Here is a 19,689-nt window from a genome sequence, read left to right on the forward strand (position 1 = left end):
GTGGGCGGGCTCGGGCGCGGGCATTTAGGCGGTACCGCTACCTGCCATGCGGGCGCGGTATAAATAGGCGGGGCGGGCTGGCGTTGGTACGTATCTTAAAAATAGGGCGTTTATACGAATAGAGATATATATGTATATAAATAGCAATACTCTAAATTATTACTATACTTTATATACTAAAAGAAAAGTTGCTAGTATAGGAATTATACTAATCTATTATATCTATTAAGGATTAAGGGATAGGTGCACGTGACCACTTAATTATGTGTATAGCTAAAGCCCCTAAGGCTCCTGTCACGGATATGCTAGCCCAGGTACCTTCATAGGTACGTGCAGGCTCCGTGTCGCCTCGCACGGCTTATTTATTAGGGCACAGTGGACGGACTAGCCTCCATAGGCCAGACTTATACCTACACACACTCTTTAGCCTACGAGCAGATGCTTCCCTCTTTGCGAGCCACCTTCTCGTAGCGACAGCTCCCTTACCCCAAGTAGCCTCTTCCTCCCTAGATAGCTAGATAAGACGAATATAACAACACCGGTTAACCCCATCTTTGCATGCAAAGGAAGCTTACCAACAATGCCCATACTTATCAGTATATATTGATTACTGCAATGTCTGCCTGTTAGCCGAACGAGGCGAAATACACGGTCTCCGTGTTAGCTGCCAACGGTCGTTGCAATCATGCCAGCTCCATCTAGTGAACAGCTATCGTGATAGGTACTCCAAAACTACCTTTGCAGCTCATAACGCGGCTCGGTGGGACCTTCTAACGACGGCCGCAAGTCTCAACCCTAACCCGAAATCCAAGCCTGATTTGCCGCCTTTCCCCGGGAAACTATAATAAGAGGGAATATAACAGAGACGAGTGAGCGCTATCTAAATTGACAACGACTGCATTATAGTACGAGGTGGTAGTGAAAACATCGCGATTAAATTGCTAGTTACTAAACCGGACACAGTTTTTTAGGGTGTCCGATATGTGGGGGTAGCCCATTCCTATATGCAGGGACTAATACAGGTTTTAGTAGTGTGTTAGGAAACTAGTAGAGTTGGCTGGAAATGAGTTCGATATAAGTCTGAGGACTTTAAAAACCAACTCTCTCCAATCTTAACCCATGTTTCATTATAGTACCCTGACCCTTTAATGCTAATTAATCCAGCAGTACCAGAAACTATAATATCATCTCTCATGCTCCAGGTGGCTTTGACTTTATTAGGTCCAATTTGCTGTAATTCACCAAGCCCAAATATATGATGTATTGCAGCCCTGGCTAGGAAGGCTTTAAAGAACCCCTTAAAAGATTCTCTCGAGTTAAAGGCCAAATTTTGTTTACCAACTCTCTGAATTCGACTATTTGTGTCATAGAAACAAAGTTCAGCGTCAGGCATTAAGATTTCGTCGAGTTCGTGCCATGCTTTCATATCGATACAGCGACCATATATGGCCTTTTTCTGATTGATGATTGCTGAAACATTTGAAGAAACCTCCATGTTTAAAAGCTAGAGTAGTTGGAAAACGCGATTCCAAATTCAAATTCGCAATGTCGTGGTTCGGGAATTTTTGCAATATATATATCCACTTAGCGCAGCTATAGCCTTCTCTATTTCAAAGTAGGAATGGGCGTGAATCTGGACTAAAGGCATTCCTTAATGTAGTGCTTGGAATTTACCTTGCGCTTTTTTAAATTGAGACATTAATTAACACCAGTCTAGAAAGGCTTCGGAGAAGTATATAGGACATGTTAACCAGGATAAGAACGGTGGTAGGGGGGGAATATAGCTATAATAGCTCTAAAATTTCGCCACTGCCGTTATTAACATTGTCCGCTGAAAATATACTAACAGCGAAATACTACTTTAAAAAAAACTACTTTAATTCACCAAGTGCGCAAAGTATACATCCGGTGTTAATAGTTAAATAGCTACATTCCTTTCCCCAGTTACTCGCCTTTTTCTAGTTACTATAGCGCTATGCTTGAAATGCACAGTGGAATTTAAAGCCTCCCTAGCAGTTATATTAAATTCTAAGACTAGCAGGCTATAGTGGCCCCGAGCATGTATAAAGGCCTATAACGTAGCGGCAGTAAGGCACTTACTTCTAAAACATGCCTTTAGCATGTTATATTCGTCGATCGGTCTATATTATAGATTGGCCTGTCTTATAGTCTAGCCTATATTGTAGATTGGTTTGTCTTATAGATTCGCCTGTCTTATAGTTAGCCTATCCTATGGATTGGCGTAAATACCTTTCGAGACAGTAGCTACTGTATTACCGTATAAAGCGCCTATCGACGCGTGCAACAACCTTGGTCACCACGACACAATCTTTTCTTATCGAAGTTTGCGGTATTACAAATCCAAAATGAGTACTTCGGTTTACACGCTCGATTTAGGTGACAGACTTGAGGAGATACAACGGCTTGAATTTCAGCACCGTGAAGTATTTTTGCCAGTTACTGGTCGTCTGGTCCCAGAGGAGATCCTTCAATTCCTTTCATCTCTAGGTCGAGCACCGGTTGTAGCCGATGTGGCTACAGGCACGGGGTTATGGTTGCGAGATCTTGCAATGAAGCTATCACCAGACGCTCAGCTGGATGGTTACGACCTTGACACTGCCAAGTTCTTAGAACCATCGCAGCTGCCGCCAAACGTCAAATTAATGCAGGGCAACGCCCTTGAACCATTTCCACCCGAGAAGCATGAGAGCTATGACTTTGTACATATACGATTTATGTTATACGGACTTAAAGCTCATCAGTGGGATGAAATCGCTATAAACGTTCAGCCACTATTACGGCCAGGAGGCTATCTGCTCTGGGAGGAGGCGGGTTACCCTGGGATGACTTGTTTGCCTATGACAGAGAGCTTCCAGAAACTCATGAATATCAATGTTCGGCATGCTGCATTAATGGAAAGGGACATCACGTAAGTTATACGATGTGCGAAATCATTCTAATACTCTTACATTTTATAATTTGTTCCCAGTTTTCGCATCTCATTATGCAATATCACTAAATGCTACTTTCTTTGGGTAGAGCTCCTATACACCTTTACGACCAAATTAAAAGAGCAGGATATACCAGCTGCTGTCAGCTGACATTCTGCTCGTACTCTAAGAGCAAGGACATTCAAAAACAAACTGCAAATGTTATTATTGCTGGCCTCAGTCGATCTTCGCGATGTATAGTAGCAGCGGGTGGGTTCGACTGGATACAGAGCTACGATGATGTGACAAATGCTATAAACAGGTTGCGCCATGATATTGATAATAACGTCTGCGCTCTAGGCCTTGAGATTCACTGGATATCAGCTCGACGCGATCTATAATACAGACTAGAGTTTAAGAGGCTGGCCCGGAGTTTATCCAACAAGCAGGTGCCTAGGTGTTGTCTATCTAGAGCTAAGGAGGAAAGGAAGCCGAACTCGAGGCGAAGCCTCGAGTGCGGGCTTATATCGCCTCTTATAGAATGTTCTCGCAGCTCCGAGCCCGCGGAGCGGGGCCGGTACTGCCACCCGGGCCTGATCCACCGGACCCGGTACAACCGGGTTCTCCAAGCCGGGCACAGCCCGTGACATTACCCCCCCTTCTCCCCTCCGATTAAGCCGGGGTCGGCGGCTTTCTTGTGCTCTCGTCGACTTCTCATAACTCTCCCTAGGGCCATTATTGGCCTAGATAGGGCCATATTCGTCCTTAAATGCCTTTATAGCAATTATTCCTTATAGCCACTCGACTAGCTCCTAGGTCGGATTTGCGTAACCGGTCCATCGCACTAGTGCCTACCTGAATTTTCCTCGCCCACGCTTCTTCTATCTCGCGCAAAGTATCTCGTCGACGTCCTAAAGGTCTTCTCTATCCTCGTCTTATGTTGGTGGAGGCTATGCGTTATCTACCTTCTGGCCAGGCGCCAAGTCCTAATGAGCCCGTCGTAAGAGGTCGATTTAGAAACGCCGATAGATTAAACCACGAACGTCGAGTTCGACGACATGCGAATTAATAATCTTAGTGACCGTGTATTTATAGTATAGCTAGTCGAGCTTCTTATACGGTCGCGGCGATTTATAGTTCGCCATAGAAAGCTATACCTTATCGCTAACTTCGAATCGCTCCCTAGCCTATCCTTTCGCATTTATAGCCTCTTCTTATTATTACTATATAGTAGCTATCACTGCTTATATATATTCGTTAACCTCCTATAGGCGAGTGAGCAAGGCGTCTGCTTTGCCCTCCTCTTTATCGTAAGGTGGGTCGTCCGAGTCCTCGACGCTTATTATCGGGTCGACGTGATAGCCATGTTGCACGAAAAAGGGGCTAATCTTGGTTGTTGCGGATTCTCGGGTATTAAGTGCCAGCTGCGCGGCGGGAAGGAGCCCTCCCTAGTTGTCCTAGACGTACGAGACGTAGGCTCTCAGATAAGCCTTAATCTCCTAGTTTATCCTCTCTGGCCCTCCGTCCGTCTAGGGATAATATGCTATGCTTAGTTTCTGCTTGACATCCGCGAGGTTGCAGAACCTCTTCTAAAATCTGCTCAACCAGTTGCTTCCACGGTCACTGACAATGTAGGCTTGCAAACAAATAAATCGTAATCAAATAAATCCAAATAAATCCAAATCAAATTAAATCAAATTGAAGAAAATTTTATTTAAATTAACTTAAATTATAAGGCCTAGATTTATTTGGATATTTGAATTTATTTGGATAAGCTACTGCTGTCCAATCAGCGCGTTGGGTCAGCCTCAGTTCTCCTGCCCAATTTGGCAATCGGTTCGCATTTCGCAATTTACCTGCCCAGATTATTGTAAGGGCTTGATTCCCGTACCAGCGTCATGTTCAAGTCACGAAAAATCTTCAAGCAGCTTCGTCCACAGAGAGCAAGATTCGCTTGAGGGTACAGTCTAACCGGCTGAACATCGCAGTTTCAACTTTCACCGTTCGACTACTCCCTGCAGGGAACCATTCAGATGGCTCCGTCTACGACTCCTGACATCGCAGCAACAATGCTTTTGACTGCTCCTTCGACCACTCCCAGTGACCTTGAGGATTCCCCTGGTTTCGATGCATCTGCCACCAACAGAGCAGCGCTGACTTCAATTCAAGTAAGTCAAGTTTGAGGGTGTAATTTAATTACTTAAAATGAAATCGCCAGTCAACTTGATTAAATTGAATTGAATTGATATGCTTGATATACTTGATATCTGGGGTTGGTTCTTAAGCAGAGATACTAACATGCCCCCTCGTCATCGAAGTCTTTCATTTCGTTACCAAGGCTCACGACTTCCCCAACGTTAATCGCTCCATGGACCAACCAATTGCGCAAGGCTCTAGTTAATGGGCCCTTGGTTTTCCTTATCGGGCCCTTGAAGTGTGGCTAAATAGTCACGTGACTGCCGCGTCCTTTCCCCGCCTTAAACCTGAGCCGTCAACTGTGAAAGCTTGTCACTAATTAACTTAGTGTAGAGCTAGGAGCATATCAGGCCAGACAACCAGTCACCATTGGAGGTGGCCTCCACTTTTGGTGGACTGGTGCAACACTTAGAACGCATACCAAAGTGAGGGCATCCCCAACGCACCAACGCCGCACCGATGGAGTCACTTTTCCGCCACAAGTTCGAGACCTGGCAAGCTGCTGCAGAGCGCCGTAGCTCCATTACGGGCGAGAGCCTAATCAGGGACTGTGTCGCGGCGACGTAGCCTCGGGTACATGTTCCACGAGCCTGTTCAATTGCCTCACTCATTAACATTAAATTAATACCCCTACATTCAATGGCTCCACGTAAAATGGTTATGCTGTCGGGCCTATGACGCCGGCAAATGTGTGCACCGGCGCGCAGGCAAAGCCGCAAAGTAGGGTTGACAGTCCGCCACAGTCGCAGCCACACTTCAAGGGCCCGATAAGGAAAACCAAGGGCCCATTAACTAGAGCCTTGCGCAAACACTGTATCTCCTCCGTGACTTCTGGACTCAGGCTCAGCCTTTGAGAAGTCAGAGTCAGCTTTGTGACGCTAAATGTTCGCTCAGGATCGACAGACATGGCAGGAACGGCCATTACGTCTAGAGAAAACTTGCTCAGACGTGGATATTCCTCTTGATGATCCTTCCACCACAGAATAGGGTTAAGATTCTCTCGCCTTACTGAGTGTCACACCTAGCAGGCTAGGCACACGGCCTCTAGCTACAGGGACCACAACAGGAGGTCCGGAGTAGGGGGTATCCGAAGGCAACGGTTACAACTATGCACGAGCCTCTGTTACAGCTGTGTAAGAAACCCCTATTGCAACCTTCCTAAGATACAAGGGTTCTTTCTGCCCCAAATAGCTAGCTATAAGAAGGGGTCTCTGCCGCCTCCCTAGATAGAAGAAACAAGAGTCTACCAGTCACATAAGCCCTATGCAAAGCTCATCTATCCGTTATAATACCGGAAAGCCGTAATAGAAGGACTGGTGCAACTTGTTACTATGCGCAACCTCTTATACAATTATTGTTTGTGAAAGGCCTCTAGTGAGTTGATACAACTAACTAGTCCCTATGCTGTTTACTATCAAGATAGAGAAGAAAGAAAGAAAGAAAGAGAATCTACTACATGAGAGCACAATAGCATTTTATAGCTTCGAGCCAATGGAAGGTTCTAGAAGCTAGGCGGCGCAGCCGCCGTTAAAGCGGCTTGCCCGTTACATTGTTCTTGCCCCGAATTATATGCTTTTGTTTACGTAGTTAAGTCCCTGCACATAGAAATGGGCACCCCCCTGTTTTGGGCACCCCAAAAAAATCACGACCATTTTCAACACCATTAATTCAATCCCTTCTCACTGCCCACCACCGTGCACTACGATACAATCGTCACCTATTTCTGAAACCTCAGCTTCGGTTTCATCAGATTCTTCATTCTCAGCTGCGTTCACCTCCTCCTGCGCCCGTCGTATTGCCTCAATATTGGCGAACCTCGAATTCGGGCTCGTGACCACCCTCTTCCTTTTTCGGCTTGACGGCCGCCAATTGTGTTTCAGTGCCTGAATCTGCAATTGAGCTTTTGCTAAAGGCCATCCTTCTCGTCAAACCCTTTTGTGATCTTCCTGAACAGCAATCTCTTCGTGGGCACGTCGTCGTCTAGCTGGTTGAATTGAACTACCTGAACCTTCAGATCTTGCGAGCGCCTCGGGGTCGACCACGCAATCTGGGATGTGTCTGATTGCCAGTCACTGGTGGGTAAGTGGCTATTGAATGCATTGGCCACATTTTTCGCGTTCTTTTGCGTCTGTTGCTGTTCTCCAGCAGAAGAGGGCTCAAAAGTGGCTTCGCCATCGACACCGGCCACAAACCCGTCGCTTTCCAGCCACCCTTGATGTTTGACACAGTGAGCGCTTGCTCGCGTGCTTTCTGGTAGCAGGAAAGAAAGTTTTGCTTGCCGACTGGGCTTGAATCGGTCAGGAGGCTGAAATCCGACCTGTTTGCGGTAGTAGTGCTTAAGAGCGGAGAAGACAGACAAATCGAGCGGTTGCAGCACATGAGAGGTATGGGAGGTAAGAAAGAAGGTGAATCTGATGCTGGTAGCATAGATACATGAAGTCAACCGTCTCGTGACTTCCGTGGCCGTCCAATACTAGCAGTCTTCGCTCCGAAGGGTCGGGTGGCTGGGTTCTTGGAATGAACACCTTTTCGAGCCACTCCACCGCAGTTTGGTCCGAAGTCCAGCCGTTCTTTGTCGCAGTGAATTGCCAGTCACTAAAAGTACTGAGATCTTCTGGGAACCACTGTTGCTGGACCGATTTGCCCTTGAAAATGACGAGTGGAGGGAGGAAGGTGCCGGCAGCGGACACGCACTCGATGAACGACGTCCAGACCGAGAACCAGGCGTCTTCTTTTGTACAGATCGTTTTTCAGCACTGCCAACGACCAGGCCATTCTCCCCAAGTCCTTCCATGATGCCTGCTTCATCCATGTTGTACCTGTTCTCCGGCTTAATAGCCAGAATCTCGGGAAGGAAGAAATTGTTGAACCAAGGCCGAATTACCTCGGTAGAAGCGCCGTTGACACGCGCAGAGTCTCTGTGATGGCACTTCTGGGTCCGAACTGCAGGATTTCGTCTTAAAAATGCTTGCATCCAGTGTTTTCCGAGCGGTGTGTGGTCTCCTTTGACGGCGAGCATGCGCTGCGCGAACTGCCTGATCTGCGAGTGAGTGGGAGGAAGGCCCAAGGCGTCCTGAATGAGAATCCATTCGGTAAGTTGCTTTTCATGTGTCTGAAAGCCTCTGAAGAGCAGAAAATGCATCCTTTCTGCATTCGTGACCATGCATGCGATTGTAAAGAGTTGCCCTCAGGACGCCCCAATCGCGAGCAGCCTTCTTGGCGGATCCGCCATTGGCGATTGCCTCAAGGGCGCTGTGAATGTCAGACTCTGTATATTTCATCAGTAGTGGCTTGAAGACACATGCGTCAATTTTTTAGCAGATTGGATGCGTTTCCGCGGTGAAATTTGCTGTTGAAGTTGACGCAGCCGTTTAGGTTGGGCACCCATCTTGGGTGCCCAAAACAGGGGGGTGCCCATTTCTATGTGCAGGGACTTAATTACACTGTAGATAATCTAATAAGCCTCTCGCATAGCTCTATCTAGAAGCTGGTCTCTAATTCCTATTGTGTTTATAAGGATATCCTGCGAAGAAAGCTATAGTCCTCGCCATTGAAGCTTTATCTGTCGGCTAATGTCTGGTCTGCCTCGAACCATAAAGGCTTCCTCAGAACCTGCGTTAAATTTGTTAATCTAGACTTAAAAGACACATTGCAGGCGTTACTCGCTCTATCCGAGTTACCAGGTCTCGATAGGCCCGGCAGTCATGGGGCTGACGAGCAGTGGAAGCTTCTCGGGAAAGTCCATAATATCGCTGTCCATATGCGCGAGGATGATTAGATGTCGTACATCGAGGCTGCCTAGAAGACTTATTTATAAGGTGGCGATTTTACTCGTAACGCTGCTATTACCTGCTAGGCAACCGCTACCATGCCCCACCCCCCTTTCGGTAACACCCACCTTTCGGTAGCGCAATTGAGAAATTCTCCACCAAAAGTCTACCATTTGAACTACATGAAATATGATCAGAACTTAACATTATAAACACAAAAAATATATCATTCCGTAGAGAAATGGACGCTCTTATATGTACCGGCGCTTTTTTACCATTCGCCCGGATCTGGTGGTGACTGGAAGGGCTTCGGGTGCCACCTTGACTTCGATCACTGAAGCTGTCTCCACCTCTGAGACCGCCTCCTCCTCTGTGTCAGAATTCAGCACAACGGCTATCTCTTGGCTTTTAATTTGGGAATGGCTTCCTCAGCCACCAAAGCTTCACTGAGAGTCATGAACCGTCTGTTCGGGTTCAATTGCTCTCCTCTTCTTGCCTCTCTGCAGCCGGGCCACTTCTTCCTCTAGCTTCGCGATTCTGTTGCTGTGCTCGGCAAGCGTCTGTTCTTGAGCTTCAAAGCCTCTTGCTATCACCGCGTAATGCCTCCGGGTCCCAGGAGTCTTGTTCTTTCCGAAATCGCGAATCTGGCGGCTGTTTCTTGGTGTATCATCAGAACCCAAAAATGGCGCGGACTTTGGAGACGTCTCTACAATGTCTGCGTGAATTTCTGGATGCCGCAATGCCTTGGATCGTGAGATCGGCCAATTCCCAGTGACCCTCCAGCCGGACAATATATTCTTTGCCGTCATTCCAACCTCGCGCGCTTTAGCATATGCCCGTATAAAATTGACCTTATGAACAGGCGCAGAATCGGTCAAACAGGTCAATTTCTGAAGTTCTTTCCGGTAAGCTGCCTTGGGGGCATTGAATACACCGTTATCTAACGGCTGGAGGCCATGAGAGCAGTGGGCAGGAAGGTAACAGCAATAAACGTTGTTCAAAAAGCATGTGGCCATCCATGCATCCTGGTCCCGGTTAACAGTAATTCCTACAGAGGTGGATAAAGAAACGCACCGTTGCATGACTTCCATGTCCATCTAATATGATCAGTCTAGCATCTGAGGCATCGGCTGGTCGCGTCTGGGGCAAATAGACCCTCTCAAGCCACTCAATAGCGACATGGTTGTCCGTCCATCCGTTGGGCGACGTTATGTAATGCCAGTCGGCTATTTTGCCGAATTCCGTCAAGAACCACTGTTTCTGAAGCTCTTTGCCCTTAAAGATAATGCCAGGGTAAGGACATGGCCGTTCGCGGTGATAGCTTCAATAAATGAGGTCCAGTTGCGGGACTGTGGCCCTTTCAGAAGGGCCTTCCGTTTTGGTCTGCACTCCCAACCACAAGACTATCCAAACCTGGCAAAAAGAGTCTGGTTAGTAAAAGTAATGAAAGACAAGCCAAATACTCACCAAAGCCAGACATAATACCGCCTTCGTCAACATTCACGGTATTTTCTGGTTTAATCCATCCATACTCCTTTCCCTGATATCGAAGAACCAGTGAACCGCCCGAGGCGTAAAAGCATTAAATCGGTTTGCTTCCTGACGTCTCCACGCTTGTTCTTGATGTCCGGATGGCGATTGATGAATTTAGAGACCCAGTTGCGCCCCACTGTCCGCTCGTTGTTCAGTTGCTTCATAAGAGCCTCCACACATGCGCGGATCTGACTGTGGGAGGGAGCATAGCCGAGAGACTCTTGGCGGAGGATCCAAGAAACCAAGCGAGCTTCCTGAGACTTACTCAAGAGTTGACGAGGCTGGATCTGATCAGCCAGGGCTACCTGGCCTTTGAGTCTGTCGGAAATAGACTGCTGAGGTATGTCATACTTTTGGGCGGCGCGGTACTGCGACAAGCCGTTTTTTGTGACATCAATTATCGCATTAGCCATAATATCCTCCGTATAAATACTCCGAGGCCGCTTTAAGGTCATTTTGGTCATGTGGTGGAGGAATAACGAGAAGAATCATCGTCAGGAGGCGGAAGGAGATTAGGGGGTTGGATGGTAATTTCGCGTGCAAGGCACGCACAGGCCCTGAACCCTGTACAAACATTCAACCATCGAAAAGTAGAATTCAATCAATCCTCTATCTACTCCAAGTGACGGCTTGTGAATATCTTCAAAGCTGGCTGGAATCGGTGTAAGTGAAATTGATGGTTTTTGGTGGGGATATTTTCTAATGCGCTACCGAAAGGTGGGTGTTACCGAAAGGGGGGTGGGGCATGGTAATATACCGCTAGCTCGATTTAATATAATTAACTAATAAAGGCAATACTAATAAAGGCAATACTAGCTAGCTATACTAGTTCGTTAGCGGCGAGGGGGGGACTAGTAAGTCGCGAATTATTAAGGTACTTATTAAGTTATTTAATAAGAGGAGCCTTTTAAATCGTTTACTAATTATAGCTACGTTAGGGACTACTATTATCGCGTATACTATATGCGTTAATTAACGCTATCGCTTATATCTAATAGGCGGCTATATCTTTTTCGTAACAGTTATAAGCCCGGGCGGAGGGGTTACCCCTCTAGGAACTTCCCGGTAACTGCGTACGTACTTCTTCTAGCTAGCCTAGCGCGCACTACCCGAAAGGCCCGTAGTTCGAGTCCCGCTAGCGCAATTAAGCGCGGTTTTAGTATAGGGCCTGCCTATATAAAAATTCCCGCTATAGTCTAGGATATCTAGGTATCCTAGGACGAATTAACCCGATATCCCTAAGGGTGTATATCGCGTATACTATATACGTTAATTAACGCTGTCGCTTATATCTAATAGGCGGCTATATCTTTTTCTTAATAACTATAGCGCGGATTAATAGTATTACGATCTACTCCGCTTATAGGTTTACTAAGGACTAAGGGCTAGGCGCGAATATAGCTAAGGACCTTAATAGGGTATAACTACTAAAGTAAGTAGAGCGGTTTATCTATAGCTAGTCTTAGATAAACCTATAAGAGAAGGACGTACTTATTATCGACGAGGTAAGTATACTTAGAGTATAGACGCTATACGCCGTAAACGAGTAGCTCTACTAACTTCGCGGATTATAGTAAGACTTTAAGAGGATCCTTATTATCCTCTTTTATAGGGACTTTTAATAGTTCTAGCCGGTCTAAGAGAGGTCGATCGTCCTACTAAGTACGGCTACCTTATAGGATATAGATAACTCGTTTAAGGCTAAGTAGCGGTACTAGTATAATAAAGCGTACGCGCTATAAAAGAGATTTATAACGGTCGTTATATTAAACGAGTAAATATACGCCGCCGGCGATCTAGAACTATAAGGGCTACTAAGGCGGATCCGTCTAAGTTTATAAGACTATATAGATCTAGACCTCCTTAACTTAAGGTGCTACTAGGAGGGTAGGCGGATCCCTTAAGAGATAGGTATTACTATAGTAACGCCGCTAAATAGGAACTAATAGAGCCTAAATATAGAAGCGAGCTTAGCGTTTCGGATCTAGTAGCGGTTAATAATATATATCTTTATCTCTAAGTATAAGTAAAAGGATAGCCTACTAACTAAGGAAGAAGCGATTATAATACTTAACTAAAGCGATAATAGCGTAATCCTAGTACTTACTATCTTTATATTTATACCTAAGATACCGGCCGTTATAAACTATAATACCTATTAAGGGCTAAAGCTAGTAAATAGCGCTAGCTACTTAGCGGTAGAGGTTATCGTCGATAAGGTATACCTAAGGTATTAGATCTCGGCCGATAACACGATCTACTTTAAGCCGCTAGTAAGGATAATTTTAGTATTAGCGACGATAAAGGACCTCTACTTAGTAGGGATACTACTAAGCACGATCCTATTAACGTCGATAAGTATTAGGATATATTACTAATAAAAGTAACTATAGTAATAGAATAATATTAGCTAGAAGGGTTTACTATATATAGTAGCTTTCGCGTATATAGATTATAAGGTATAAGGTAGAACGCTAGATTATATAGCCCTTAAGCTATAAGGGATATAAATAATAAAGGTTAATAGAAAGGTTATACCCGCGTAATATAATCTATATAGCTTATATATATAGCTATTACGCTACTAAACGCTAGATAGTATTATACTTATATCTAAGGTATAAGAGAGATACTTAGTAGGCAACTAGGTCCCTAAGGAGATATCTACCGCGTAGGCTAGGCTCGAGGTATTAAGTAAGAGGACTATCGAGGAGATATTACGCTAGCTCGATAGCGATATAGGGGAGTTAAGGTTATAGGTAAGAGGGGGGTAGTAGCGACTAATAATAAAGGGCCTTATAAAAGGTAAGGGGAGGAGCTAAGAGACTAGAGGTATATAGAAAGTCCTTTTATTCCTTAAGGTATACGTTTATATTACTATTACTAAGATTAGTTCTTCTCTATATTATTCTACCTCTCTCCTTAATAAGCGACTTAGCTAAAACTATGCCTCTTATAAGCTCTCTATCTATTCTTAAATAGGATGCTTTCCCTTAGTACTACTTCCGTGGCTATACTAAGTTATAACGCGCTAATAAGCTTAAGTTATAGATCTAGCGTTTTAGGTTTAATATTAAGTACTAGGATAATAAGGATAATCGTATATAAGTATATAAAAGATTTTTACTTAAGAGATCGCTATAAGGTCTTATAAGCTTTACTATAAAGGGAAAAGCGAATATTAAGCGTTATCTATATAATACGTATAATATTTCTAGTCTATTAAGGAAATAGCTATTAAAGGGTAGCGTAACGACTAAGAAGCGCTTTATTATATAATTCTTTAAACTTAACGCGAATAATAAGAAAGAATAAGCGTTTATTAACTAGCTAAAAGAATATTTCGATAGGGATATATTTTAATTACTCCTGCCCGCTTAGATTACTAAGACGAATATAGCTTTCCGCGTAATTAAAGCCCTTTAATTTCGTTGTCTCTTAGATTATCTTAATCCCTTAATTAGCTTAACCTAGGCCTATATAACCTATACTACTATCGGATTAAAGCTCTTAGATAAGTATTACCGGTATAAAAGGATTATAGTAAAGGAATTAAAAGAGTATCCTAGGCGGATTTATCTTATATTTAATAGCTAGAGATCGCCGAATTAGTACGCTCTTTATAGGGTCGCTATATTCTATTTCTCTAAGGAGAAACGCCCTTAAAAGATACTTCTTAGACTGCCTAAGCTACGCTAATCCTATACTAAAGAGAACTAGGCTTATAAATAAATAAATTAACTTAATTCGGGCATCCGATTTAATTTAGGCAATTAATATATAGGCCGAACTACTTTACTATAAAGGCTGTCTTTTAAGGGCTATATAGCTAACCCTTTAAATTAGGTAGTTAAATATTCCGTTATTTATCTTTAGCTACGTAATAATTCTTAGGTAGTATTATAGGCTAAACCCGATTTAGTAGACCCGGTTTTACTAGGTTTATTAAGATAAAGGTCCTAGCTTAAGGTATAGCCTCGAGCTTTTATTCTTTCCCCCTAGCTTTAAATAAATAATATATAGGCACCTACTTATTAAAGAAACTCTAGGCTAGCCTCTTATATATCTAAAGCTTAACTAATATATTTAGAATATAAGGTAGAATAGCTTAATACTAAGCGACTTTTAATTTATTTAGAACTTAATATATAAGGTATAAAGGCTTTATATAAGTAAAAATTTCTTTAATAGTAACGTAAGGAGTATAATAGGCTACGATACTAATATAATATAAGGCGTAGTTAATAAGTACGATTAAAATAATATAAGAATAGATCGAGGAGTTATAAATAGCGATTAATTATTAAGCGCACCGACCTTATTAGGTATTACTAGAACCTAATCGATTTAGCGGCTAAGCTAAAGATTAAGATATATAAGCGTTAGCTATAAGGGCTAAGCTATACGTTAATAGATAAGCTATTAAAGATAAGAACGCGTAGTTCTACTATATCTATAGCTCCCTTAATAAGAATATCTAATCTATAGTTCTAGCCTTTATATAATATATAAAGAAGTAAGGTTAATAGAGTCTAACGCTTTTACTTAATTATCTTAAATAGATTTTTAACGATCTTAATAAGTCTAAAAAGGTAAGATAGTAGCTTAAAGAGATAACGTAAGGAGCTTAACTACTCTTAGATTACCTACTAAGGTTCGAGAGAACGCTTTTTAAGGCTAGGGCCGACTTATAGCTAGACGATATAAAGGTTATAACGCTAGTAGGGGGTCTTAATAAGGAGTTAAAATAATAATTAACCGCTTAGCTTAATCTCTTAATAACCTATAGTAGGTTTATTTAGGTTCTTCTTACCCTTAGCGACTAAGATAGTATTAAGTTTTACTATTAAGGAAATAATATAATAGACTAGGAATAAATAAAAACTATAAATACTAAGGTTATACTAGCGATCTCTACTATATAACGATAAAGGTAGCGCGATAAAGGAAAATATATTTAGTATAGCTTATCCTTATACTAGATATAAGAGTATAAGATATAGCTTATATAGTCTTAAAGATCGTCCCGATTACTACCTCTAGGAGTCTTAAGGGTATAGTTTAATAATTAGCTAGCTTTAGTAAAGGTACTAAGTATAGGGAATTTAGTAAGATATATAAGGTATATCTATAAGTACTTATCTAACTTTAGTTTAAACGGGGAAGGTTATTAAAAGGGAGGTAATATTATAGGCTAGACCTGATTTAGTTAACCTAGTTTTACTAGGTCCGTTAAGATAAAGGTCCTAGCTTAAGGTATAGCCTTAAACCCTAAAATTATAGTACTTCTTAATAAAGTATTATACTTATTATACTTATATAAGTAAGTATATTTAGTAAAGGTATATAAAGATAGCCTACTAGTTATTAAACTTACTATATAGATATACCTAAGCTTTTTTATACTCTTTTTTTATCTCTATAAATACTATAAACTTCTATAGTTTAAGGATACTATAGTAGTTATAGGGTATAGGTATAATAATATTACTTTAGTTTAGTAAGCTCTCTTATCTCTTTAAGGTAAGTATAGCTTTTATATCCCTTAAAAATAGCCTTATATTTAGGTTACTATCTTTATTATTTTCTAAATCTTTATTTCTACTCTTTTATTTCTATTTAGTATTAAAGAGAATATTTATATTAATATATTAAATATATATTTATTACTAACTCTTAAAATATTAGCTTTCTAGTACTACTTTTATCTATTAATTATAGTAGGTAATAATAATATTAAGTAGCGGGATTATATATATATTATTTAGATCTTTAACCGCCTTTATAAGGAATTATAACCCTTTATATCTCTTATTATTAATTAAACTAAATATAGCGTTATAGATAGATTTTAGGTAAGTTTGCCCTATAACCTAGAAGAGCGGTAGTTTAAAGCGGTTTATATTATATATATTATTAAAGCTTATTATCTTTAGAAAGCGCTTCTATATTTAGAGATAATATAGAAATATATTTAGTAAACTAATAAGGCTATTAGGCTCTATCGCCGACTATATAACGATATATAAGATACCTCTCTTATTAAATAACTTAATTAAGGCGGCTATTAGACTTAATCCGCCTACCCTTTCGTGATATAAGAGTGCTTAAGCATTATATATATCCTATCTTATATAGTATATTTTACGATGCTTTTCTTAAACGATACTATAGATATCGCGCGCTTTAATCTTAACTTATTAGCTTATTACTTTAACTATTACTTTAATAGAGTTAGTAAGTCTTTAATAAACTAAATATACTAAGAGACTTATAGAACGGTTATAATTATATTAGCTATACTAAAGGTTAGTAAATTCCTATAAAGTTTATATATAGTTATTATATTCTAGGGCCTTTATAATAACCTTCTACTTATATCTATACTTATATAATTATCTTTAATAGAGACCTATACCTCTTAGTATATAAGGCTCGCTATACTAGTTATACTAAAATATATATCTTATCTTTCTAGCTTAGCTACTAAAGCTATTATATTTAATAATACTAAATCTATTCTCCCTTATAAATTTATTAATATAGAATTAAAGAGTATGAACTAATACTATAGTAGGGCCAGGGATTAGTAGGTTAAGAATAGGAATTAAGGTATCTTAACTAGTAGATACTATATCTAATAAGCTATCTTAGTCCTTATACTTATAATCCTCTTATTCCTAGCTTAGTAGTAGTAAGGGTAACGTTAGTAAGACTAGCGGTAATAATAAGTCTAGGGCTCTTAGTATAACTTAGAGCGTAGTAAGTACTAGGTAATACTAAGCTAATTCGCGAGCTAGTAGATTATTAAATTTAGCTTACTCTTAGGTAAAATCTAAGGTAGACCGAAAACGGACCGTGCTTCTTATATATTACTTAATATCCCTTAAAGTTACTTACTCTTAAAAGCGCTCTCTCTTAAGCCTATTAGGGCCTAGAACTATAGGGGTAAATAATAACTATATACTACTACCGCGGAAGTAGTTATTTAGAAAGATTTATAACTACCGTAATTCCTAATAAGGCTTATTAACTCTACGATTACTATATAGTTTAGGAAGGCTACTAAAATAGCTCTCTAGCTATATCGTAAATAGGTTATATAAAGCGTTATTATTACTATCGCTATAGTAAGGCTTTAAGTTAAATAAAGGATAAGGTAAGAGTATTATAATTATTATATCGCTGCTATTATAGTCGCTAAAACGAGCTACCTACTAAAGAAAAGTCTTTACTATACTAGTAATAGTAAATTTAATAACGACGATATAAACAGCGATACTATTAAAGTACTACTATATTTTAGCTATTTATATAGTTATTATAAATAGCTAGGAAAAGATATAGGAACGATAACTAGCTATCTATTAAAAGGGGTAAGATATATAATAGTAATAATAGAATACTTAACTACCTAATTTAAAGGGTTAGCTATATCGTACTTAAAAGATAGCCCTTATAATAAAGTAGTTTAGCTTATATATTAATTACTTTAATTTAACTAAGAAAATATTATTTAATTTAATTTACTTTATATCCGATCTAGATTTATTTAAATATTTAAATAACCTTACTTTTCTTCTAAAATAATATATACTAAGTAGTATTAATTAGGTCTATTTTAAGCCGGCCTCTTTACGCTAAAACTATTTACTTTATAAGACTAAAGATACGCTTTAGCTTAAAAGATATAGCTAGGACTAAAAAGAGATTAATAACTATCCTAAATAGTTATAGATACTACTATCTTTAAAGAAGCTAATACTAAATAAAGTTATCTACTAAATAATCGCCTAGATTAGTTATAGTAACTTACTCTATATATTTATCTTATATAGCTAATATTAAAAGTATAAGCTATATACTAAGCTTCCTAACTAAGGCTATAAAATTATTTGGTTTAGTTATCTTTCTTACTATAGTTAGCTACTTAAGTATTATATCCTACTTAATAAGAATATTTTAATATTTACTTTATAGCTCTTCTATAGCTACTCTACCTTTAGTTAACTACTTTAGATAATTAGCTTACTATATCTCTACTATTAACTAGCGAAATATAAAATAAAGTATAAGAGTTATAAGATAAGTAAAGCTATCTTTAATAAGAGTATAGTAATAGTCTAGCTTTATTTAACCTAAGTTATAGCTAATCTATAGATATAGTTCTTTATCTTACTTATATTTAAGTTTTAATTTCTTAAGGTGCTTTAAGAGCTACTTTATTATTAGTAGGACCTCTTAAGTCGCTTTAAATTTTCCTTCCCTAAAGTAACTCTCTAAGTATATTATATAGAGTATATTAGTATCTAATAGTCTAAAAACCTAACTTATATAGTAGTTACTACCTTAATAGTTATAAAACCGTTTATTAGCTTTTAGAAAAGCAATTAGTAAGAAAACCTATAATTATTAAAGGATATAAATACTTCTTTCGTTAAAGGTAGTACTTTTACTAGCGTTCCTATAATAGTTACGGAGTATTTATTAGTTCCTAGACTATTTATAAGTTTCTATATAAGAAAGGCTATCTACCTTTTATAAGACTCCTTTATCCTTAACTCTAGATCTAATATATATATCTATAATAATAAATTACGCTTTCTTAACTATACTATACTTATAGAGCTAAAAGAGCTATTTATAAGCGATAGTTAACTTTAAATTATTAGCTATAGTATAGTCTATATAAGACTTAAAAATAGACTCTTTTAACTTAATAACGTTGCCTTTATACTAAACTTCTATATTAATATTATATCTCTTAACCGCTTTCTTATAAAGGGATATAACTAGAATCTATTATCTAGTTACGTTTCTAAGAACGATTAAGATATATTTTATACTATTCGCCGGTACTAATAACCGGTTATTAAGTATAACCCTATTAAGGAAGAAATATACTCTTTTAACTTTACTTTATTATCTCTATAACCGATTTAAACCGCTAACGCTATTCTTTAGTATAAGCGTCTTAAGTACCTTAACGCTTAAGCTCTTAAATATCTTATTATAAATATAATAAGATTAAAAATTAAAGGCCTAGTTACCGTTAACTATAAGGCCTATTCCTTTATAAAGGGAAAGAAGGTTATTTTACGCTAACCTTCTTAAAATAAGTTACTACTATAAAAGTCTTTAACTATTATAGGTTATAGGCTTAGGCTACGGCCTAAGCTATATAGTTACGTATAAAGGGCTGGATCCTATACGTATATATATAGGCTAGCCGCGTATAAGAGAGCTCTATATAGCTTATT

The 19,689-nt window shown here is 39.7% G+C and overlaps 1 protein-coding gene across 1 annotated transcript; it reads left to right on the top strand.

The window, feature by feature from the left end:
* Positions 1-2,366: 2,366 nt before the first annotated feature.
* On the top strand, positions 2,367-2,933 carry HRG_10504 (methyltransferase domain-containing protein; the record flags this gene model as incomplete). Its single annotated transcript, XM_044868975.1, has 1 exon — positions 2,367-2,933. One exon carries the CDS (start codon positions 2,367-2,369, stop codon positions 2,931-2,933), a length of 567 nt encoding a protein of 188 aa, XP_044715717.1.
* Between the last annotated feature and the right edge of the window lie 16,756 nt (positions 2,934-19,689).

This window comes from Hirsutella rhossiliensis (assembly GCF_020360975.1).
Source record: "Hirsutella rhossiliensis strain HR02 chromosome Unknown scaffold00016, whole genome shotgun sequence".
Taxonomy (NCBI): domain Eukaryota; kingdom Fungi; phylum Ascomycota; class Sordariomycetes; order Hypocreales; family Ophiocordycipitaceae; genus Hirsutella; species Hirsutella rhossiliensis.